The sequence below is a fragment of the Prionailurus viverrinus genome, chromosome E1 (genome assembly GCF_022837055.1).
Source record: "Prionailurus viverrinus isolate Anna chromosome E1, UM_Priviv_1.0, whole genome shotgun sequence".
Classification (NCBI taxonomy): domain Eukaryota; kingdom Metazoa; phylum Chordata; class Mammalia; order Carnivora; family Felidae; genus Prionailurus; species Prionailurus viverrinus.
In genome coordinates, this window is record NC_062574.1 from 9,163,638 (window position 1) to 9,187,801 (window position 24,164).

Genomic DNA, 24,164 nt, shown 5'->3' on the forward strand with positions numbered 1-24,164 from the left:
GTTCTAAAATCTATGCTTAGAAAGGACTGGAAATGAGCCACTATAGGCTTTGCTATTCCTACTGAAATATAAGTATTTTCTCCAGTAAGGATTTTCCTGTATACAATTAGGCTGGTGTTACTGGAGTCTTTTGTATACTTACTTAAGTTACAGGGTTTGGTGTCCTATAAAATCCACAATGCTAAGCATAGAATTCCAAGCAATTGCTTCACAATACATTGATTGTATTTCTAGAGTTTGTTGTTTGTGCCAGTGTGCATTATCAGATATCAATAATCTATGGGTAGACATTGTCCCAAATATTCCCACTTTCATTATATTTATATGTTCTGTTTTATTAACATCACATGTGCATTGTCTGATGCAGATTAAGGTGAACCGAACACAGAAGGCTTTGCTGTATTTTTAGGATTTCCCTGGGGTGAATCTGCAGATGTAGAGTAAAAGCCTAGCGACGACGGGTCCCCGCAAATTCACGGCCTTTTTAAAGTTTCTTTTCGGTGTGAATTCTCCCACGAAGAGTGAATGAAGCTAAGACCAGAGGCTTTGGCACCTTTGCCGAGTTCACATCCTTCTCTCTGGTGTGAGTGATGGAGTGAAGAGTAACAGGTGTGTCACAGCCAAGGGTCCTCCACTTTTAAGATATTCGCAGGGTTTCTTTGCCGTGTGGATTATTTTATATCAATTAGGTTTCAGTGATTACTGGGGGCTCTTCCATACTTACTACGCTATATGGCTTCTCTCTGGCAAAAGTTTTTTTTAAGTTTATTTATGGGGGAGGGGGATGGCGCTGGGGGCCAGAGAGGGAGGGAGGGAGGGAGAGAGAGAGAGAATTCCAAGCAGGCTCCGCCCTGTTAGCGCAGAGCCGACGGGGGACTTGAGCTCACAAATCGTGAGCTCACTAACGGTGAGACCGTGACCTGAGCCAAGATCAAGAGTCTGACACTCAATCCACTGAGCCACCCCGGCACCCCTAGCATGAGTTTTGGTGTAGAGTAAGATATCTGTCTATATCTATATCTAGACCTACATATATAAAATGGCTGAGAGCTATGCACATATATCATGGCTCGTACGTTATGCGCTATATAAAGAATATATAATGACCGAGCATTACCTTATATTTGGGAGCTAAGCAGCAGTACTGGATTTTAAACCTAACGTTAAAACAAAAACAAAAACACATTACATCCCTAGCATTTGTGCAATTTGGGGCTTTCATGAGGACAACTGTTAATTGCCTGAAACCTCTCTTGAACAAACGACTTCTCTGCATCTTTCCTGAAGTGTTCCTATACATTTCTAACCAGTTCCTATTATCTTCACAGTCTTCTTCTTTTTTTCATTTAATGTACTTTTATTGAAAATGCCAGTAGAGTTAACATACAGTGTTATGTTAGTTTCGGGTGTTCACAGTCTTTTTCAAACATGGAGCCCAAAGAGACATTCCCCAGAATCTTTCCACTACTATTTTCTCCTCTATGGGACTCCAGGGGGGCACGATTCATATAGATTATGGTGCGACTGTCACTTGGATCCTTTAACAGTGGTCCTGCTAACAGGATCAGCTGGAGTTAGAAAATAGAAGCTCTTTGAGAGTAGGGGTTATGGAGACACTCAGGAAAATTTCAAAGTATTTGAAACGCCTACGAAATGCTGCCCTCTTTTTCCTCGTGGTAAGTAGATGGAACTGACAGAATGTGACTAATAACTATTTTTTTTAACATTTATTTTTGAGAGACAGAAAGAGATGGAGTGTGAGCAGGGGAGGGGCAGAGCGAGAGGGAGACACAGGATTTGAAGCAGGATCCAGGCTCTGAGCCGTCAGCACAGAGCCCGATGCAGGGCTTGAGCTCACAAACCATGAGATCATGACTGGGGCCAAAGTTGGATGCTCAACCGACTGAGCCACCCAGGCACCCCATCTCTTTTTCTGATAAAATAGAACCCCCCCCCCCAGTGGTGTGTTAGAGCCACCGGCACCACTCCCAAGAGCCAATCACGCCCATTTCTTCCCAACTCAGTGCTATTGGTAACTTGAAATCAGCATGAGGGGACTATTTGCACCCCAGAAAATGGCAAATACTACAGATCGGTCTCTCCCCACTATCCCTCCTGAGAGCTACTCATTGAAAATTTACCAGTGGGTATACAGAGTGCCACATGTGCCTCTCAGTGAGAGAGGCCACATCTTTGCAATGAAGAACATGTAAAATCAAGATCCCCCAGCTTATATATGTGGAGTCTAAAAAACAAAACAAATGGGTGCCCAGGTGGCTCAGTCGGGTAAGTGCCCGATTCTTGATTTCGGCTCAGGTCGTGATCTCACTGGTTCATGTGAGCCCTGCCTTGGGCTGTGTGCTAATAGCACAGAGCCTAGTTCTCCCTCTCCCTCTCTCTTTGTCCCTTCCCCACTTGCTCTCTCTCTCTCTCTCTCTCTCTCTCAAAATAAATAAATACACTTAAAAAAATACAAATCAACAGGGGTGCCTCCATGAGTTTGAGCCCCACGTCGGGCTCTGTGCTGACAGCTCGGAGCCTGGAGCTTGCTTCAGATTCTGTGTCTCCCTCTCTCTCTGCCCCTCCCCTGCTCGAGCTCTGTCTCTGTCTCTCTCAAAAATAAATAAAAACATATGTTTATTTAAAAACACAAATGTTTTTACGTGGGGGAGGGGCAGAGAGAGAGGGAGACACAGAATCCGAAGCAGGTTCCAGGCTCCAAGCTGTCAGCACAGAGCCTGACGTGGGGGCTCGAACCCACGAACCGTGAGATCATGACCTGAGCCGAAGTCAGACGCTCAACTGACGGAGCCACCCAAAGTTTTTTAAAGTTTCCCTAGCTTCAAATCCTCTAAAATGGAAGCACGCTTGGTTTATTATGTTCCTAAAAAAAGAATCAGGAAGTTTGTCCCCCAGGGTCTAAATAAGGTGAAAGAACATGGTCACTGAAATTATCCTAACTTGCCATCTCTGCCCTCTGTGAACAAGAAGAGATGAAAACACTCTTCCCCTTGGCCTAGATCCTACCCTCATGGTAGCCTGGCCTATCCACTGAGATACCCTTGTCACAATCAGTCCTTCCATTTTCTTCCCCCATTGGCTAAGGGTGCAACACCAGCTGTGGGGGAAGGTAAACAGGTGACTTCTGGGTGGGCAACTTGACAACAGGTGTTCAAAATATGGGTACAATTTGACCAACAAATTCCATTTCTGGGACGTTACCTTAAAGATACAATCAGTTAGGGACACCTGGGTAGCTCAGTCAGTTAAGCATCCAACTCTTGATTTCAGCTCAGGTCATGATCTCACGGTTCAGGGGATCGAGCCCCGGGACATGCTCTGTGCTGACAGAGTGGAGCCTACTTGGGATTCTCTCTCTCCTTCTCCCTGCCCCTCCCCCACTCGTGTCACACAGGCTCTGTCTTTCTCTCTCTCAAAATAAACATTTAAAATGAAAAGATACAACCCGTTCTAGCGCAAAGACGTGCAGAAGTACCGGGCAGTTAACACTCCCAAAGCAAACCTCAACCAATGAGGAATGGAAGTTGGTGAATATATATCCAGCTTCCTGGACCCTCGTTGGGACAAGTCTGAGATCCGTTCTACACAATCTCTCAGGGGGTCCCCAGAGGCACTGAGCCTCAATGGTCCTCTGCTCATTAACTGCTCTTTATAGACTTTTCTACCTGTTTCACTTCCCCAGTCCCTCACCATGCTTGTTAGGATCACCTCCAAATTAACTATTTACCTCCAAACACTTGTCCGAGTCAGCTTTGGGGGAAGTCCATGCTAATACTGTGTGTGTGTGTGCACGTGTGTGTGTGTTTAAACCCAAACCACTAAGTTATTCATGGGTTCTTATACTGACTTATCTTTCTCCTCACCACACACACACACCCAGGAAAAAAATAAGAAGGAAAAAAATGGGGAGGGGGGGGGCCCTGGGTGGTTCAGTTGGTTAAATGTCTGACTCTTGATCTCGGCTCAGGTCATGATCTCAGGGTTCGTGAGTTCGAGCCCCACGTCAGGCTATGCACTGTCCACCGTGTAGAACCTGCCTGGGATTCTCTCTCCCACTCTCTCTCTCTGTCCTTCCCCACTCACACTCTTTCTCAAAAATAAATAAACTTTAAGGAAAAAAAAAAAAAAGGAAGGAAGGAAAAAATGAGGGTTATTTTTTAAAGCATTACTCGATACGAACCAGTCTGTAAAGTTACAGACCAGACCCCACTCATCCCTGAGTGAAGCCCGCCGTGGGCTTAAGGCCAAGCTGGCATTCTTGGTAGACAGACCTTTGGGTTATTGTGCAAACCCAGCATGATTGTGGGGTGCAGGGGCTGTTTGTCTTGGGGGCTGATTGCCTTCAAGAGACAAAACATTGGTAGCCTCAATGCTCATCATCTTAGGTTGATTTCTGTGGCCTAGAAAGGGTCTTTTTGGCTAGGGCCAGCCCACGGTGATCCCTGCAGTCTCTGAAGGCCTGCAGCCCACACAATGGCTAAAATATGGCAGGTTATGCCAACTACTCACTTTGAAGTGGGCCAGGCTCCTAACAGGGCCTGGCGATCCAACCTGGCTAATCACTGGGAGGAGGGAAACTGAGGCAGGAGGCAGATACCTGGGTTTGCAGAGGGATAGGTTCAGCCCAGGCCCCAAACACCCCTACCCCAAGCTATCAAGGTGTGCAGCAGGAAGGAGCTACGCTGCCAGGGGGTGGGACACAACCCAGGCTCCCTCTGGGGTGTTGTTCCCTTCCCCTGTGTTGTAAGGATCCCTCCTGCCTGGGAGCTTGTTCTTCAAAGGGTGCTGGACCCAAAGTGGCCACGGTCAAGTGCTCCCACCCCAACGGCCTGTTACAGGGTCTTCCCTTGGAGGAAGGGGAACCATGCCCCTTCCCTCCGTCTCTGCAATGGGGGGACATTTACCCGGGAAGCAACTGTGTGGCTTCCTAGCCAATCAGCAGGTGTAGTGTTTCCTCCCCGCCCCCCTCCTACCCTCCTAGTCCCAGTTTGGTCTCCATGACAACTCCCAAATGTCCCTCAGTACCCACCCACCCCCCACCACCCCCCCCCCTCCCCGTGCGGTCAAGTCAATGTCAAAGAGCAGCTACGCCAAAACAGGAAAGGCAGGAGAAAGGTGATTAATTTCTGTCTTCATCACCTAAACAGGTAGGGCTGTCTAAGGGGAAATGTGTTTCACGCCTCCACCTGGTTCGTGAACAAGAGATCACAGTGAGAAAGGTTGGGTTCGTCCAGAAACAGGAACAAGACGCCAGTGAACTAAGTGCATGTGAGCATTCTCAAGAAAGAAAACCTGAGGACACATTTTAAAAGTGAAAAATAATCACTAGCAACTCTTTTTCGGGGTCCACAAGGAAAGCGGGCTAAAGGGATACAAAAAAGAAACATCCTCCCCAAAGAGCAGAGAAGTTGGACAACCTTTATAGCCAACAAAGAAAGCAAAGAGCCTTTCGTGAGAGGGAAGGGAACTAAAGCATTAAAAGACACTGCCTGCAACTTGGATCAGCTTTGGAGGAAAGGACTCCCCTAACTCATCTGTGATTTTCAAGCCTTTTCCTCCTCTGTTGGAGACCTTTCCCCTCCTCATGAGCAGGGGATAATGACATAAATCCACACAACCCTGGATTAGGAATAATTTCGAAGCATCACAGGAAGCACAGGCCATACTCTTAAAATGATGAGAAATAAAAGGAAAACAAATCTCAAGGATTTCTGCGTTCTTTTCCTAAGTTCTTGGAATTCATCTCTGGCCTCTTGAATTTACGCCACAGAGATGCCTCTGAATCCCTTCTCATGTGTGGTTATTGCTAGGTCAATCATCAAGTACAAAGGAGGGCTAGGGGCCACGATTCAGAAGGCTCTCTTCAGAAAGAACAATCAGTACTCTTTTTTTTTTTTTTTTTTTTTTGAAATGCAGGGCTTGAACTCACAATCCTGAGATCAAGACCTGAGCTGAGATCAAGAGCCCAATGCTTAACCAACTAAGCCACCCAGCCCCCTGCCTCTACTCTTAAGAGGCTCCTGACCTTGTCACAGTCATGAGTCGTAAGGACCATGTAGGAGCTGTCAAAAACGTTGGCCTCTCTAAAAAGGGCTAGTTAAGTAAATTTGGGCTGTTCTATCCAAGGAAAACCACTCTCTGATTTTCCGGTATGCTATTTAATACCTTATTACACTTACAGCAGTTGCCTAAGAAGGCATTATAACCTGGATTATATTAGAGAGGGCACCTTGGTCCAGAACACTCTCTTTTGGAGCCTGGATAGGAACAAATCCCAGAGAAGACTGTCTCATCCAATGAGGCTCCTTTCGGATGGTATCTTTTTTTTTTAATGTTTATTTATTTCTGAGACAGAGAGAGACAGAGCATGAGTGGGGGAGGGCAGAGAGAGAGGGAGACACAGAATCCGAAGCAGGCTCCAGGCTCTGAGCCGTCAGCACAGAGCCGGATGCGGGGCTCGAACTCACAGACCGCGAGATCACGACCTGAGCCCAAGTCGGACGCTCAACCGACTGAGCCACCCAGGCGCCCCTGGATGGTATTTAATGTGAAGCGCACTCTCACTCAGAGCTTAGCCTCTAAGCCAATATAGAAGCTCTCTACTCTTGGCAGCTTGTCTTCCCTAAGGCTACCGGGTTGTGTAACACGGAGAAAAGCAAGTTCTGAGATCTGTAGTCCCATCCAGTCACTTACGCATCCGCATCCTTACCTAGCAAGTAGTTCCATTAAGTTACCACATGCCCCGGTGACTGGCATGCCCAGCAGCCTTCCTCAACTGATCTCAGGGCCACACATACATCCCACACGTGCAAAGAGGCAGCATCGCAAAAGGGTTAAGAGCCTTGAGCCAGACTACCTGAGTTTAAGTCTCAGCTCCACGCCGCTTCTGAGTAGGCCAGTGAATTTCCTTTTCTGAGCAGTGGTTGTCCCCTCTAGAAAACAGGGATAAGAGTACCTATCTAAGAACACTGTTGGGAGAAATGAATGAGTTGATGCATAGAGGTGCCTGAACAGTGCCTGGAGTATAAAAAATCTTCACAAGTATTAGCTATTACTGCCAGGGAAATCTTCTGAAAGGGGTTTGGGGAGACCTAAATACAAACAAAAAAAACAAATGGCAGTTTGGTCATTGACTTCTACCTTACCTTATGCTTGTAAAAGGAAAAGAATGGATTTTTTTTAATTTTTTTTTTCTTTTTGAGAGAGACAGAACGTGAGTGGGGGAGGGATAGAGAGAGAGGGAGACACAGAATCTGAAGCAGGCTCCAGGCTCCGAGCGGTCAGCACAGAGCCCGACATGGGCTCGAACTCTCAAACCATGAGATCATGACCTGAGCCAAAATCAAGAGTTGGACGCTTAACTGAGTGAGCCACCCAGGTGCCCCAATATATAAATTTTTAAAACCATGTGGGGACACCTGGGTGGCTCAGTTGGTTGAGCACCCTACTCCTGACTTTGGCTCAGGTCACGATTCCAGGGCTGTGGGATCAAGCCCTGTGTCGGGCTCCGTGCCGAGCATGAAGAGCATGAAGCCTGCTTAAGATTCTGTCCCTCTGCCCTGTTCTTGTGCGCTCATGATCTAAACTTAAAAATTAAAAAAAAAAAAAAAAAAAAAAAAGTGTGCAAGTATTTTGTTTAAAGTCAACAATAAAAGACCTAACATGATAGTTACTTTCCTCATGGGGAGAATTGTGTTAAAGCCGGAGAGAAAGCCCAATACGAAGATAGAACTAAAAATAGATTTTATAGGCATATATGAGGGATATAATGAGTGGCACAGGTTTTCAGAAGAGCAGAGTATTTTCAACTGTGGTGGTCAGGAACAAGGTGACACTTTAAGTTGGGTCTTAAAGAAGACTAACTTGCAAATTAAAGAGTGATAATGGAACAACTGCCTCTTTTTTTATTTTTTTAATGTTTATTTTTGAGAGAGAGAGACGGAGTGTGAACATGGGAGGGGCAGAGAGAGAGGAGACACAGAATCTGAAGCAGGCTCCAGGCTCTGAGTTGTTGGCGCAGAGCCCAACATGGGGCTTGAACTCACAAACCGTGAGATCGTGACCTGAGCCGAAGCAGGGCACTTAACCGACTGAGCCACCCAAGCGCCCCACAACTGCCTCTTGATTAAAAAAAACAACAACCCTAAAAAACAGTAATGCCTCCTCAGAAAAGGCAGAAAGCCCTGCTTTAATCAACAAAGATCTGGTCCCGCGATCCTCAAATCAAACCTGGAGTCAACATACAATGAGCTCATCACAATAGTGAAATCTATCCAAGCTTCTTGGAGGAGTTTTGAGATATAACATGTATATTCATTTTCCCTTTATTCAACACAAGTAAGTCAACCATGAGTAGTTTTAACCACATAAATTTGTTTTAACAATATAAACTTGTTCTAAACCAGATTATCTATGATGAGGCCTCTGGCGGTAGGGCAAATGTTTCTCCACAATCCAAACCACTGGCTCCAAAGAAAAGCTTTTGAAAGGACCTTGCTACCTAAGGGGTTATTGAACATTATTTTAAGGGCTCGGTTTCTAGTAACAGATACTGTTATGGAGGACTCTTTTCCCTCACCTGGAATTTCTGAAAGGTACTAAAAAATTCATGTATTTCAATGATTATTTCCAGATGTCACCATTCCATCAGAGTATTTTGTCTTACAATTTTCGGAAGAAAAAAATCCTTTTTTTTTCTCTATCTTCAGTTGTGCTTTTCAGCTCTGAAACTCAAGCCCTGTTGAACTTGAAGCTGTAGCTAACACTATATAAGCACTTTAAGTAGAAGGATAGGAAAGTCAGTGAGAAGGGAGAGTTCAAAGGAGCCCTTTTCGTGAGGACAGTGTTGCTAGGGGTAGGAATAATTGTATAGTAAGGCAAAGATTCATAGAAAGGTCGCTGAATATACGATCCACCATGAGTCGACTGAACTTGGACACGGCAGTATTCCGGTCAGTACAAGGAGGAGCAATGGGCTCAATTCTGAACTAGAACTCCTTTGCGTGTTGGAACAGCCTATCCCTGGGGCCAGGGGGAAAAAAAATCACTTCCTGGTGACATCAGTCATTTTCAGGTACAGATGAAAATACACACATACACGCACACACAGAAAGTCTGACGGTTGGAGTCTCTTGGGCTACTCCAGGTTTCAGATCAGCGTTTCTTCCTGTGGATCTGTGGTATTCCGGCAGCTAATTCTTTGCAGGAGGAAATGGGAGCACTTTCAGCATTTGGAGAAAAAAAAAAAGGATCACAATTATAATAACCCATGAGAGTATGATTCTTTGGTATTTAACAAAGTGAAGAGTCTGGATGACACGTTCAGAGTGACTCTCCACTATGAAGTCTTTGATGCCTAATGAGGGCTGAACTACACCTGAAAGCTCTCCCACATTCATTACACTCACAGGGTTTCTCTCCAGTGTGAATCCTCTGATGTTGAGTAAGATGGGCACTTCTGCTGAAGGCTTTCCCACACTCAGGACAATCAAACGGTTTCTCTCCAGTATGAATCTTCTGATGCTGAGTAAGAGACGAACTCTGGCTGAATGCTTTCCCACAATCTTTACAGGTGTAAGGTTTCTCTCCTGTGTGGATTTTTGTATGTTTTATGAGAGTTGAGCTCTGACTGAAAGCTTTACCACATTCCCTACACGTGTAGGGTTTTTCTCCAGTATGAGTTCTCTGATGGCGAATAAGGGCCGATCGATCACTAAAGGCTTTCCCACAGACATTACAGGTGTAAGGTTTCTCTCCAGTGTGAGTTCTCTGATGTTGATAGAGGTGTGAGCTCTGACTAAAGACCTTGCCACATTCACTACATTCATAGGGTTTCTCTCCAGTGTGAATAAACTGATGGACGATAAGGGACGAGTTGTGGCTAAAGGTTTTCCCACATTTACTGCATTCATAGGGCTTCTCTCCAGTATGAATAAACTGCTGTTCAATACGGGATGAATTGTGACTGAAGGCTTTACCACATTCGTTACATTCAAAAGGTTTCTCTCCAGTATGAATTCGCTGATGTTGAATAAAGTGCATTATCTTAATAAAAGCCTTCCCACATTCATTACATTCATGGGGCTTCTCTCCAGTATGGATTCTCTGATGTTGAATAAGAGAGGCACTATGATTAAAGGCTCTCCCACATTCATTGCATTCATATGGTTTCTCTCCGGTATGAATTCTCTGATGTACTGTAAGGGCTGAATAATTACCAAAAGCTTTTCTACATTCACTACATTCATAAGGTTTCTCTCTGTATTGGGTTCTCTGATGCTGAATAAAAGGTGCATTCTGAATTAAGGCTCTTTCATGCGCGTTATATTCCTTCCCACCATGAACACTCTGACGATGTTTGGTAAGGTACGAGTCCCAGATATAGCCTTTCCTATCTTCATAAGACTTCTCTCCAATATTGGTTTTCTCATGTTCAGTGTGGTGTATGCCATGGCCAAAGGTCTTCCCATACTGATTACATTCCAAATTTTTTTCTCCACTATGAGCTATACAATGTTGCACATATACTGAGTGATCACTGAGTAGTTTACTACATTCATTACACTGAAGAGCTTTCTCATTTGTGCTATCTTTCTGATGTCTTGCTAATTCTGAATTCTGTTTAAAGATCTTTCCCTGAGCATCACATATATATGGTCTTCTTTAGGATGTCTTGATTGTGTAACAAAGTCTGACTTTGGACTAACATGTCTGCCAGATTCAATACATTTGGGGTTACTCTCAGCTACAGAATTTCTTTTCTTGAAGATAACCGTTGCTTCTTTCCAGAGTCTATCTTGAGCATCCTCTTTGAACTCTGTATATCCCCAGGCTTCTTTCAAACTTACATCAGCCTCTGTGTTTTTCTCCATACTTATCCCCTGGTATGATTCTTCTTCAGAAAATACATTCTTTGGGCTTAATTTTCTGGTGTCCAAATCTGCAGGGGAAAAGTAAAAATGTTCCCTGTACTAGAAGAAGGAAATGGCTACAGCAGGAATGAGATAATAATTGCATAAATACTATTGGTCACGAATATAAGTCTAGTAGTCAAAAAATAATTTACGGTGGGCACTTGGGTGGCTCAGTCGGTTAAGCGTCCGACTTCAGCTCAGGCCGTGATCTCAAGGTTGGTGAATTCAAGCCAAGCCCCGTGTCGGGCTCTGTGCTGACAGTTCAGAGCCTGGAGCCTGATCCAGATTCTATGTCTCCCTCTCTCTCTGCCCTGCCCCCACTCACGCTGTCTCTCTCTCTCTCTCTCTCTCTCTCTCAAAACTAAACATTTTTTTAATTTATAAAATTATGAATTTTATTTATAAATAAATAGATAAATAAAATAATTTATTGAATACCTATTATGGGCTAGGACTCAGTGATGAACAAAGACATAGTACAAATCTGTTTTGAGATTTGTAGTCTATTGGGGAAGATAGGTATTAATCAAATAATTTCAAGAATGATGACGCTGTAAAATAATGTGTTATGGAGATTTCAACTGTGAGGTGATCAGTGTAGGAATGATACCTGCCCCTAGCCTCTGAACTGCTAGAATCTTCCCTTGCTTTTGCTACTGTCACCACCAGCAGTCCCCAAGCCCCTCATCTGGAGTTCACTACAGCTAGGGTCATTCTTCAGTGCTACATCTTCTGTTCCCACTGGTCTAGTTCCACAGTAACCCTCTTTGATGATGTCTGAGCTTGCTATCAGATTCAGTAAGATCATTTCCCATATTGTCCTTTGCTACCATGAATGTTACCATTTGCCAGAGATCTCCTTTAGCTTTCACTTTTTTCCTTCTCTCTGGGCCTCCAAAAATACACACACACACACACACACACACACACACACACACACACACACAATCAAAGACAAAGAGGGGCAAAGCTCAGGAGAACGCAGAAATTTTAGGAGGATCTGGGATTAGGCTTACTACTGGTACTAGTTCAGCTTCCTTATAAACTACACATGACATACATTTCAATTGTAAAATTGGGGCTTCGTACTTGGGGATCTTGTAAGTACTTGTTCTACCTTACTAAGGGTCGAACAGAGCATACATGTTTTGCAAGCTGGACCATTTTCAAAGTAATCTTGTATGTGGCTTATATGATGTAGGAAAATGAAACTTAAAAGAAAGCAATGGAAGTTAAGCAGGGGACAAGAACAGTAGCAGGGGGACTAATCCACTATCGGAATAGCCGAAAAGAAGGAATGACCTATTAAGTCCAATGGATACTCTTCAGGTCTTCTTCTCTTGATCTCATAACGCTATGAGCACCTCCTCTCCTTGAAATGTTCTTTTCTGTTGGCTTCAGTGACAAAATCTGACCTGGTTTCCTCCTACTCTGGCCACCCTGTCTTAGTATCCTTTTTAGATTTTCTTTCCTTCATTTACATTGATAAAATTTGTATGACATATCTTTACTGCCATCACCCATTATTAGGGGCGCCTGGGTGGCACAGTCGGTTAAGCATCCGACTTCAGCCAGGTCACGATCTCGCGGTCCGGGAGTTCGAGCCCCGCGTCAGGCTCTGGGCTGATGGCTCGGAGCCTGAAGCCTGTTTCCGATTCTGTGTCTCCCTCTCTCTCTGCCCCTCCCCCGTTCATGCTCTGTCTCTCTCTGTCCCAAAAATAAATAAAACGTTGAAAAAAAAAATTTTTAAAAAAATTATTACCATTTTATTATTTTGATACCATTTTCCTCCTGTGTTTATTTTTGAAAAATTACACAAGTGATATAGATATATACATAGACAGACAGATAGCAGATACTTAAATGTGTATGTTCATTGGGCTTCTAGGTTCTCTTTCAACTTTTCATGCTCTCTTTCTCTATTTTCGTATTTCATCCACTCCCGCGACTTCAATTACCATCTATTATTCTCAGATGATTCTCAAATCTGTACAACCAGTTATGATCTCTTTCCTTCACCAAAATCCATTTGACATCTCTTTCTTATATTTATCTACTTTCCAGACACCCCTATTTAGGCCAGAGTTTCTCAACTGCAGCACTACCGGCATTTTGGCAAGACAAGTCTTTGTGTGAGAGGTTGTCTTGTGCATTATAGGATATTTAGAAGCATCTTTGGCCTCTACTCACTAGATGCCCATAGCACCCTCCCAGTCTTCAGACATGTCACCTGGGGGCAAAACTGCCAGTCTTTCAGAACTACTGGTGTAGACCTACCATCGACTCTTCAAACAACTCAGAATAAACAGAACTTATCTTCCACGCCCATCCCCAAACTTGCCATTTCTCATGCGTTTTCCATCTCAGGGAAAAGAACTTCCATCCACCTACATCACCAAGCCAGAAACCTGGACATCATCTTTGTCTGTTTCTCCCTCACCTCCCACATATACTCAGCAAATTCTATCAATTTTACAACCTTAAAATTGGATGTAAGATCACATTGCTTAAACTTACATTCAAACTCCTTCATACCCTTCATACTTTTTAGGGAGGACAAAAACCAGGTGCAATGAAAACAAAGTAAATGAAGGAGAGACTCCAGCAACTAGACAGGAAAAGGGAATGACCTCATACAATGCCTGGAGTGAGGCACAACAGTGATCTCTGCATCGAGTGTCAGGGCTATAACTTTAAGGAGGAAGTACACCGTTCTTTGAGTCTGGGAAGGAGCAGAGTTAGGCTAACAAGACTCTGATTATGTCCAAATGAAGATGAGACTTGAGGAGGCCTCAACATTTTCTATAGGCCGGAGAATTTGGGGAAGAACCCCTAACTCCTATTTCAAATGATGCTGTCTGCCTTGTTTCCACTTACGTGTGCAGCTGCTTCTCAGTACCTCTCCCTCCTGCATCCATGGATTTACTGCTTGTTCCAACTGGGAGATGATACCAGGTTTAGAAAATGGAAATCCTACTCAAGGAAAAGAAACGGAATGTGATGATCGGTTTCAAAGACCGAGGACCACCCCGTTTTCAACCCTACTCTTGCATTTTTAAGGGCAGAAAACAAAATAACTAATTGCCAAAAGCAATTAAATATTTTCAACCAAAGTGGGGTGAGAAACAGTTTAAGGATCTGCTCTGGCAACTGGAGGGAAAAGTTAACCAAAGCCTCCTTTGTGATCTTCCCCTAACAGGAGCAAGGGAATCTTTAGAAAGCAAGGGCATCCCAAAAGGCCTACCTGAGGTGAGGACCCAACCTTACCCAAGGAGACCAGGTTCCTGTAGTTCTCCAGCATTACATCCCTGTACAAGACTCTCTGCACAGGGTCTAGTTCTCTCCATTCTTCCTCAGTGAAGTTCACAGCCACATCCTTGAATGACACAAAGTCTTGAAACACCGGCAAGTGGTTCTGAAGGGATGGATGAATAAGGCAGAATTAGGGGAGACTGAGGGAAATGGAGAGGAAATGGATCCAACTATGTTCACAGTGTCAAAAGCATACTGACTTGTAGGTTAAGGAGTCTTAAAATGTATATACCCTTTTGACATGCCAATCGTATAACTAGAAATCAATTATAGGGGCGCCTGGGTAGCTCAGTCGGTTGGGCGTCCGACTTTGGCTCAGGGCATGATCTCACAGCTTGTGGGTTCGAGCCCCACATCGGGCTCTGTGCTGACAGCTCAGAGCCTGTGCTGACAGCTTGGAGCTTGCCTCAGATTCTGTGTCTTCCTCTCTCTCTGCCCCTAACCTACTCGCATTCTGTCTCTGTCTCTCAAAAATAAATAAACATTAAAAAAAAAAAAAAAGAAATCTATTATAATAAAATGGTCAGAGACATGACAAAAGGGCTATAAACAGATTCTTATTTATAACTTACGATAGCACAACAGTTCTAAATAACCTAAATGTCTGAGGAGAGTGGCAGAAACTGCTAACTACACTTCCCCTCCTCACCTTTCTAGGTAGACAAACGTTCCCAATCTCCTTTGCAGTTAGATGGGGCCACGTGACTGAGTTCAAGCCAAGAGAACGCACCACATGCAGGCCTGACTCATACATTCCTCCATGCTGCTCTCCCCTTCTGGCTGGCTAGTATGGTGATGAACCCAAAAGTGAATTTGGGAGCCATGTGGTAGAGATATCAGAGCTTCAGACAGCTCAAGGCCCTGAATGGCGACACTATCAACCCACTGACCCAGTCATGGTTGATGAAAGAAACTGATGAAAGAAACAAGAACAAGAAAGAAACTTCTATCTTACCGCAGCCCTTATACATTTGGGGTCTATTGGTGACACCAGTTACAAGTTAGCCAATCCTAATTAATTCAGAAACTAGCACCTTGAAGCGGAAGGTATCATAACAAAAACCTCAAATATACCGGGGCATTGGCTGACATTAAGGCAGCGAGTTTGAAAGAAATGGGTATTTAAGGCTGGAATGATGTAGACTCTTGACACACACTGGCAAAGTAATTAAGAGCCATGAAAGCAACACCAAAAGTTCACTGAGCCTGTAGCTCTGGGGGAAGAAGTAGCAAAGAGCCAGAATGCTAGCTTGTGCAGGAGGCTTCTGGATACACTTGGCAAAGAAAACAAAGACTTGCGCTCTGAAAGGAATTTACCGACTTTCAAGCTAAAATAAAATGGAGTCCCCAAATTGGGGGCTTCACATGGTTGGAAAAGCAAACAGTTTCTACACCTCATACAAGAGGAAGTAAATCTCAGAAAGGCTTTGAGCGACAAAGGCCCATTAAAACTTCTCAGCTAAACAAAGTAACTTAACCCAATAAAAAAGATTGAGTTAAGGATAGGGTGTTCCCATTCAAGCCTATTGTTCAGCAAGCCTTAAGATTATCTTCATTAAGAAAGAGACACAGTAGGGGCACTTGGGTGGCTCAGCTGGTTAAGGGTCTGACTTCAGCTCAGGTCAAGAGGTCATGAGGTCATGATCTCCCGGCCCATGACTTCAAGCCCCGTGTCAGGCTCTGTGCTGACAGCTCAGAGTCTGGAGCCTGCTTTGGATTCTGTGTCTCCCTCTCTCTCTCTCTCTCTATTTCTCTCTATTTCTCTCTCTCTCTCTCTCTCTCTCTCTCTCTCTCTCTCTCTCTCTGCCCCTCCCCTGCTCACCCTCTGTCTCTCAAAAATAAATAAAAACATTAAAAAAAAAATTTTTTTTTAAAAAGAGACACAGTAAGTAAGAAACAGAAGTATACCAAGCTTGAGAATTAAATCTAGGAAAGAACTTTGGGTGTGATTATTAGTACATGGCAAACAGATCAGAAGCTTCTTAAGTTCTTTAAGTTTTTATATCCATGATTTCAATGGACTTCCTTTCTTCCTGTCTCAGAGGAAGCAGTACGTCTCCTCAGTTCTAAGCTGCTTATGTCACTGACTTCCCAAATATTTCTTCTCAAAAATCTACTCATCCTTCAGGCCCCATTTCAAATCTCACTGCTTCTATTAGCTGGGGGCTCCTTAAAAGGGCTTAAAAGTGCCGACTGAATGAACAAAGCCTTCCCCAATCTCTCTTAGCCAGACACACTTGCTCACTCTCCTCTGAAATCATACATTTTCCCTAAAGCACTCGGAGGAGGCTCTCCATAAATTTACTGATCTGTGCCACACAGATTTGTGTTCATGTCTTTTTACCCCACAGAGAACATTCTAAGCAGGTGGATACCATAGATATTTCATGGGTCTTTGCTGATCTAAGCCAAATGCCTCAAAGGGACAAAAGGAGGCCTGACTCTCACCCAACCATGCTCCCAGACCTCTCCCTCCCCATGCCCTCTATTGCCAACTGATGGGAGAGACCATGTCGTTGGCGGTCCATCCCACCCTCTTGATTCCATCTTTTAAAACTACTGATGCGGACAGGGCTGACGAGCTTCATGTGAAGAGAGAGAAACTTATTTGCTTCAGGAATTAAAATGAAGTTTCAGGGAGGACAGGAAAACCCCCGACTCACCTGAGACGTTGCTGCCCCAACAGCAGCCATATTCTCCTCAAGAGACCTCTTTTAGAAAAGGGCAGAGTCCCAAGATGGCAGAACTGGAAGGAAAGTATGAAACAGTAATACAGTTTATTTTTTTAACTTTACTCATTTATTTTGGGGCGGGGGGGGAGAGAGAGAATCCCAATCCCAAGCAGGCTCCGCACTGACAGTGAAGAGCCGGACAAGGGACTCGAACCCACGGACCAGGAGATCATGACCTGGGCCGAAACCAAGAGTCAGACGCTTAATGGACTGAGCCACCCAGGTGCCCCAGGATCCCATTTATTAATATGTATCTCAGACCTGTTATTTTGGAAATAGCCTCTTCTGACAAAAAGTACCTCTGACCTTGGCCTGTCACATGGTTTGAAGGATTCCCGCAGACATCCACATTATGAGGCTTCCCAGATAACCTTAGAGAGTAGACTGAATATGAACTTAGGGAACGGTATGATCATTAACTGGGTTCAGGACATACCTGAGCCTGTTCCCTGAGAATGAGGATCCCTGTGACACACACCACAAAAAGCACACACTGTTAGGCTTGGCAGGAAGCTAGCTTACAGATCTCCTGCCTCCTTTATTCATAAACAGAGAAACTTTCCAACTTCACAGAACAAGAAAAAGGGGCCACAGAGGAAAAGGGCAACGGTACCCAACCTGGCGGTCAAGGGCACCGGAAGCATCAGCTACCAGATCGTGAGTGTTCCAGGCCCCCACCAAGTCTACAGCCATCCTAGGTTCGTTCCATCGCACAGGTGATCCACTGAGTCATCGTCCGTCATCTCAGCCTCCCCTGCATCCCAAACACCCAACATAGTATACCAGACGGCAACAGGCCCAAAGGGTTGGGAATGAATTAATGATCCCCTAACTTCTTTGTCGGACCCCATGCCCATCAAGCACCCTCCTGTTCGCGATTGCCTTCCCCATTTTGATTTTTTGCCTACTGGGAGAAAACCAATAATATTAACTTTGAGCACTTCTTTGAGCTTGTCTCTGGATGGGACGGTTACACACCTATTTATTTTACTCCATATATAATTCGGTTGTCCTAATACTCTACAGTTTATTATTCAACTCTCACCCTCCACCACCACCAAAAAGGAATACGTAAAGCCCCTTGTGGATTTGTTTGGGGAAGAAATAGGAATTTCAAGCCCTTATCAAAAACAGTTTAGTTTCATGATTAAAAAAAAAAAAAAAAAGTATGCCCGCCCCTAAATGTTTTCTCACTAGAACACTGCCTCTGGGGGCCGCCTGCCAGCTTTAAATCCTGGGCTCTGCACGGCTACAGGCAGGTTTCTTCTGTGCTTCAGTTTCCTCACGTGAAAAATGGGAATAATAATAGTATCCGCTGCGAAGCATTGTGCATTAACGTATATAAAGGGTTCAAATCAGTAAGCATTCAGTAAAGGTCATTTGTCAGTTAATTCTTATTACTATTTTCTGCATATCACCACTAACCAAAATTTTATGGGATTTTCTTTCTAGCCTTTGTTTTATGAAAACAGAAGGCATAAGCAATGTATTTGGTCATACCCCAAACCCCGACTTCCCCACAAGATGCCTGTCCCCTCCCTGTGCTGAACGCTGAAAGATAGGGTAGAGACAGGAACCGGTAAGTTTCAGGGCCTTGAGGGGCGCCTGGGTGGCTCCAGGGGGTTAGGCGTCCGACTTCGGCTCAGGTCGTGATCCCACAGTTCGTGAATTCAAGCCCCACGTCGGGTTCTGTGCTGACAGCTCGGAGCCTGGGGTCTGCTCTGGATTCTGTGTCTCCCTCTCTCTGCCCCTCCCTCGCTTGCACTCTTCTCTCTCTCTCTATTTCTCAAAAATAAATAAACATTAAAAAAAAAAAAAAGTTTCAGGGCCTTGAGAAACCAGAGGGGTTGCAGGCAGGATGTCTGAGAAAACCAGACCACAGATAGACCACGGAATCCCCTTCTAACCCGGGCCATCCCTTTGTATCTCCCTCCTTAAGAGAGAATACTTCAGAGAGTCTGAAAGGAGTCCTACCAGAGCGGGCAATGGGCCCTGCAGACACAAGCACCTGAGCTCCCCCAAGTGCTAGAATGCCAAATCAATTCATCAGCCTCTCCCTGCCCATTTCCTTCTCTCCATCCAAGGAGTCTGGCATGCCCCCTTGTCCTCCTTCGGAGAGGCATCTGGTATAACAGAAAGAGGATGGAGGGTGAGAGGTCTTACCCTTTGGAGCTTCAGGTAAAAAGGGAATGATGTTAATAAAATTACTACTACTCACGGCACTCACCATGGACCCGACGCTTTCCATAAATCACTTGTTACAAATGGGGAGGGAAGTTGATGACGCGGGTCAGACCTGCCCACACACATTTTACAAGGCTGCTGTAAAGACAAACCAAAATGAGGTTATGTGCGCGCACTGAAGGTGCCCAGCTAACAGCAGAAGCCTGTCTCCCTTGTAGATCTTACCTCTGTTCTGGGGTTTGCGGATCTGCTGCTCCAGAACCACAGCCTCCACACCACCATCTCCGTAGAGCGACCTCACCCAAATCCTCCATGCGTCCTCCTGGGGATTTACCAACATTCTCCCAGGAACTCCCGCAAGAGATTCTGGACTGAATTCTTCTTTTTCATGCTCTGAGACCCCCCTCGTCACAGTAATCAGGGAGTCTGAAGCAGTCTATTTTGAGCGAAGACTAAAGCCAAGAAGTTCAGCCGTCACTCAGGCTTCAGGAAGCCCTATTCACAGGGGAGTCTCAATGTAACCTTTACCCCAGGGCCCTGCAGAGACAGACACCCAGGAACATAGCTCATCACAGACAAGTGAAGATACCGTTACCAACATGCCTTTAGGACACACAAGTGCAGGCCATGATGGCAAGCGGCCCACCGGGAGTGAAGGCACCCGGGTTCTCATTTCTACTATGTACCAGCTGGCTCGGTGACCCAGAGCAAGTAACTTTTCCTCCCTGGGTTTCTGTTTCTTTTTATGTACAAGTGGGAAGGGGGATACCTACTATTAATAATGGCTACTACTGATCCAGCCCTTACTTAGTGCCTGGCGCTGTCTCAACTGTCCCGTATCACATTTCCATCTAACCTTCACAATCACCACTTAAAAGGTAGGAACAGTAAACTTCACTTGACGGATACGACACGGGGGGATGCAACGTTCGGTATGCTTACGGTTCCATCAGTATGCAATAACCGCTTTCTCGAGCTGTAGACACACAGATCCCTTACGTCCACAGCGTCTCACGTCAACACTGAGTCTACGCAATGGTTCCACCACGCCGTGGGTTGCAAAGGCACAAGGGCAGGCGCGCGTTGGTCTCCGACCTGGGAGCACGGAGAGCCTTGGGCCCTACCTGCCTCGCCTTCCAGCCAAGCGCTTCAGGCCATGCGGGCGCGCAGCCCGTTTCCCAACAAAGGACCTGAGGTATCCCAGACGTTAAGCACACGTACACACCACCGTCACGTACACACAAAAGCCAGAGCAGAGGGGCAGGGTCGAGGTGGCCGAGCCCAGACAGACGGCACCCCGACTCCAGAAGAAGGGATTATGGTCAGGTCAGCAGGCCCTGGGAGAACCCCAGTGGGACGCGGTGAGACCCCCCCCCCACGCCTGACAATCCACTGCTGGACACCCCCCCCCCCCCACCTCGTCCAGCGTCTGCTCCTCCCCGGTCCAGACACCGAGCAGGTCACTTTAAGGGAGCACCGCTAGGACAGAGTTGCGACGAGCAAAGCCCGTGCAGACAAAGGAGCCGGAAGCGGAAGTGTGCGCGGAGGCTTCTGGGAAATGTAGTCCCTCCCTGCCCCGCGCGGGGACGGCCTGCCTCCGCCGTGGCCTCCCCGGCTCCCGCGTGTGCTGCGCTCAGAGACAAGCCGTCGCACGGCCCTAAGAAGGTAGGTTAACGTTGGCGGCCCCGGGAAAAGTGGACAGGAACCATTGGGGGCGTCTACTAAGCCATCTATGACTGTCGAGAGTATTTGGGGGCGGGGCGGGGTGCACCCGAAGAGCAGAGGTCTCGTCCGGTGGACTGGTCCCTTTGGTCACTTGTCATAGAATGAGTGGAGCTGCAGCCCTGCTTCAGAAAACCCGACACAGCAGTCCCACGCGTGAGGTTCCGCGTCATTACCGGAATCCGGGCGGATACCCTGTGCTCTCACATTCTGTGGCCAGATCTTCGGTGGTTCCGACGCTCCCACATCCTCAGCCCAGAGCACGCGGTCGTTTGACGGCCTTTAGGGTTCCTGTCACCCAAGTGTAGTATTCTGATACGTGGAGAAGTGGGACCCTCCCCAGGCGAGGAACAAATCTAACGTGTAAGGCTGTTCTTAGCACCATGACGTTTACATGTCCCTGTCCAGAGATGTGCAGCATTGTCCCCGTTAGTTCCTGTTTCTAGCCACTTTCATAGGCATGACAGCCCTCTGGATCCCTTGGTTGATTGATTTGATATGTATACACATGCAGTTAATTTAATTTCTTGGGGGTAAATTCTACAGCCAACCTCTCCATGATAGGCCCATCAGAATGTGCTTCTACTCGGTTCTACTGGGACAAGACTGAAGCTGGTTGAGCTGTTGGTGTCTTCGTTGTCACTTCCAGAAGCAGAAGGTGCTGAGAAGGTGAATACTCCAACTTCTAGAACAAACCCGCAGGCTTACCACGGCCTTTACCACCCACCCCGCTTCCATAGAGGAGGAGAATCTCTATGCAAATACAGCCTATTCCGTCTTCATATCTATGCCCTGGATCCTGTCTTTCTAAGCTCTTTTCTACCCAGAATACAGTGGGAATCCACAAAAATCCTACTACTGCAAAAAAAGCAAACCATGACATACTTGTGCTGGGATTTCAGAAGAAATGCTGAGGCCTCTGTTATTTTGGGGGAGGGGTGTTTTTTTAATGTTGGTTTACTTTGAAAGAAAGACAGGGAGAGAGCAGGGGAGGGGCAGAGAGAGAGAGAGAGAGAGAGAGAGAGAGAGAGAGAATCCCAAGCAGGCTCAACACTGTCAGCACAGAGCCGGATGTGGGGCTCAAACCCATGAACTGTGAGATCATGACCTGTGCCAAAACCAAGAGTCAGATGCTTTACCAACTGAGCTACCCAGGCACCCCTACAATTTGGGATTCAGTAGGGAGATCCCACAGAACATTCTACCAGCTGGACTCTCTCATCCCCACACTATCTCCACCCCCAAATCCCAAAGCCCCCAGTTGTCTAATGGTCCGTTTTAAATGTGTGAGCTGATGGATGCAACAAGAATGGAAAATTGTTGAAAATTGTTGACAGTGGATGACAGATAAATGAGGGCTTATTAAGCTATTGCCTCAACTTTCGTGTGTTTGAAATTTCCATAAATTTTAACAGTATAAATTAAGTTAAAAAATAAAGCAGGTTTGATCATATCTCTCCTATACTCAGAGAATTTTTAGTTGGCTTCCCATTGCAGAATAAAATCCAAAGTTCATACTACTAAGGGTTCTTGTAATCAGTTTAGTGCCACACCACCAGCATTTTTAGAGTGATATAGAACACAAAAGAAGAAAAACACTAGAGTGCATTACATGTAGTAAGAATATGTCTTGTTCGATGCAGTGTTCTGTGTATTTGCGTATTTGATTATGATGGTGTGTGTGTGTGTGTGTGTGTGTGTGTGTGTGTGTGTGTGTTCTGTGGGTCATATCAATAAAGTTTCAAATTATTGCTGTAGTGATCCAATCTCCAACCTCAAAGCCTGCGTGGGGGAGGGGCAGAGAGAGAGAATCCCAAGTTGGGTCCCTGCCACCAGCACAGAGCCCGACTCGGGGCTGGAACTCACAAACTTTGAGCTCATGACCTGAGCTGAAATCAAGTCGGTCGCTTAACCAACTGAGCCACCCAGGTGCCCCTGCCCCCGCCTTTATACTTTCTTAATAATAGTTATCTCTACTTGACATACATTTGTGGTTATCTGTTTACTACCTTCCTCTCTCCTCTCCAAAGGGAAGCTCCTCCGTTTTGACCAATGTTGTATCTGAAGTAGACACTTAAGAAATATCTGTATTGTCCTGGGCATTCTTTATTAGGTTGACACCTAGGTATTTTTGTTGAGCTTGTGATGGGCGTCGTACAACATTGGCCCCTTCCACCATGTGAGGACACAGCAAGAAGTCCACAGTCTGCAGCCTTGAAGAGGACTGTCACCAGAACTCAACCACACCAGCACCCTGATCATGAACTTCCAGCCTCCAGAACCATGAGAAATCAATTTCTATTGTCCGTAAGTGACCTGTTGTATCCTGTTACAGCAAAACAGGCTAAGACATGTTTGTTTTTATTCTTAGCATTTGAGAAGTAGGCATTATATCAAACATTTAAAAATGATACTTGGTGGCGGGTGGGGGGGCGCGCAGTGCACCTGGGTGGTTCATTCGGTTAAGCGTCCGACTTTGGCTCAGGTCATGATCTCACAGTTTGTGGGTTCAAGCCCCATGTTGGGCTCTGTGCTGACAGCTCAGAGCCTGGAGCCTGCTTCAAATTCTGTGTCTCCTTCTCACCCACTAGTGTGCTCTCTCTCTCTCTCTCTCTCACTGTCTTTCAAAAATAAATAAATGTTAAAAAAAATTCTTTTAAATGATATTTGGGAGTGCCTGGGTGGTTCAGTCGGTTAAGCATCTGACTCTTGGTTTCAGCTCAGGTCGTGATCTCACGGTCATGAGATCGAGCCCCACGTTGGGCTCCACGCTGGGCATGGAGGCTGCTGAAGATTCTCTCTCCTCCTCTCCCTCTCAAAAAGTATATTGGGGCGCCTGGGTGGCGCAGTCGGTTAAGCGGCCGACTTCAGCCAGGTCACGATCTCGCGGTCCGTGAGTTCGAGCCCCGTGTCGGGCTCTGGGCTGATGGCTCAGAGCCTGGAGCCTGTTTCCGATTCTGTGTCTCCCTCTCTCTCTGCCCCTCCCCCGTTCATGCTCTGTCTCTCTCTGTCCCAAAAAAAAAAATTAAAAAAAAAAAAATTAAAAAAAAAAAAGTATAAATGAAGTATACATTAAGTTAAAAAATAAAGCAGGTTTGATCATCTCTCTCCGATACTCGGAGAATTTTTAGTTGGCTTCCCATTGCAGAATAAAATCCAGAGTTCATACCACTAAGGGTTCTTGTAATCAGTTTAGTGCCACCCCGCCAGCCTTTTTAGAGAGTGATATAGAACACAAAAGAAGAAAAACACTAGAGTGTATTAGGTATAGTAAGAATCT

At 45.6% G+C, this 24,164-nt stretch overlaps 1 protein-coding gene and 1 long non-coding RNA gene across 11 annotated transcripts in view; one reads left to right on the plus strand and one right to left on the minus strand.

Moving 5' to 3' along the window:
* LOC125151875 (zinc finger protein 70-like) overlaps positions 1-20,587 on the minus strand; it is a 44,984-nt gene extending 24,397 nt beyond the window's left edge. For 2 of the 9 annotated variants that reach the window (XR_007146970.1, XR_007146969.1), the window contains exons 1-6: positions 19,388-20,587; positions 19,206-19,300; positions 16,910-16,992; positions 14,202-14,349; positions 13,812-13,907; positions 6,878-6,953 (exon numbers count right to left, since the gene is read on the minus strand). Coding sequence is in view for 7 of the 9 variants with exons in the window: in XM_047833369.1 (XP_047689325.1) it covers positions 9,343-10,062 (720 nt within the window). In the remaining 2 variants the exon portion in view is untranslated. Of the gene's footprint in view, positions 1-6,877; positions 6,954-8,146; positions 10,961-13,811; positions 14,350-16,909; positions 16,993-19,205; positions 19,301-19,387 lie in introns of those variants that run through there. The other 7 variants (XM_047833369.1, XM_047833373.1, XM_047833372.1 and 4 more) reach the window with 7 other exon arrangements.
* Positions 20,588-20,593: 6 nt separating this feature from the next.
* LOC125151877 (uncharacterized) lies at positions 20,594-23,594 on the plus strand. Of its 2 annotated transcripts, XR_007146972.1 has the most exons (3): positions 20,594-20,827; positions 21,431-21,717; positions 23,584-23,594. It is a non-coding gene; the product is annotated as an uncharacterized LOC125151877 (long non-coding RNA). The 2 variants fall into 2 exon arrangements; XR_007146971.1 differs by lacking the exon at positions 23,584-23,594 and having other exon boundaries at positions 21,449-21,666.
* The last annotated feature ends 570 nt before the right edge of the window (positions 23,595-24,164 follow it).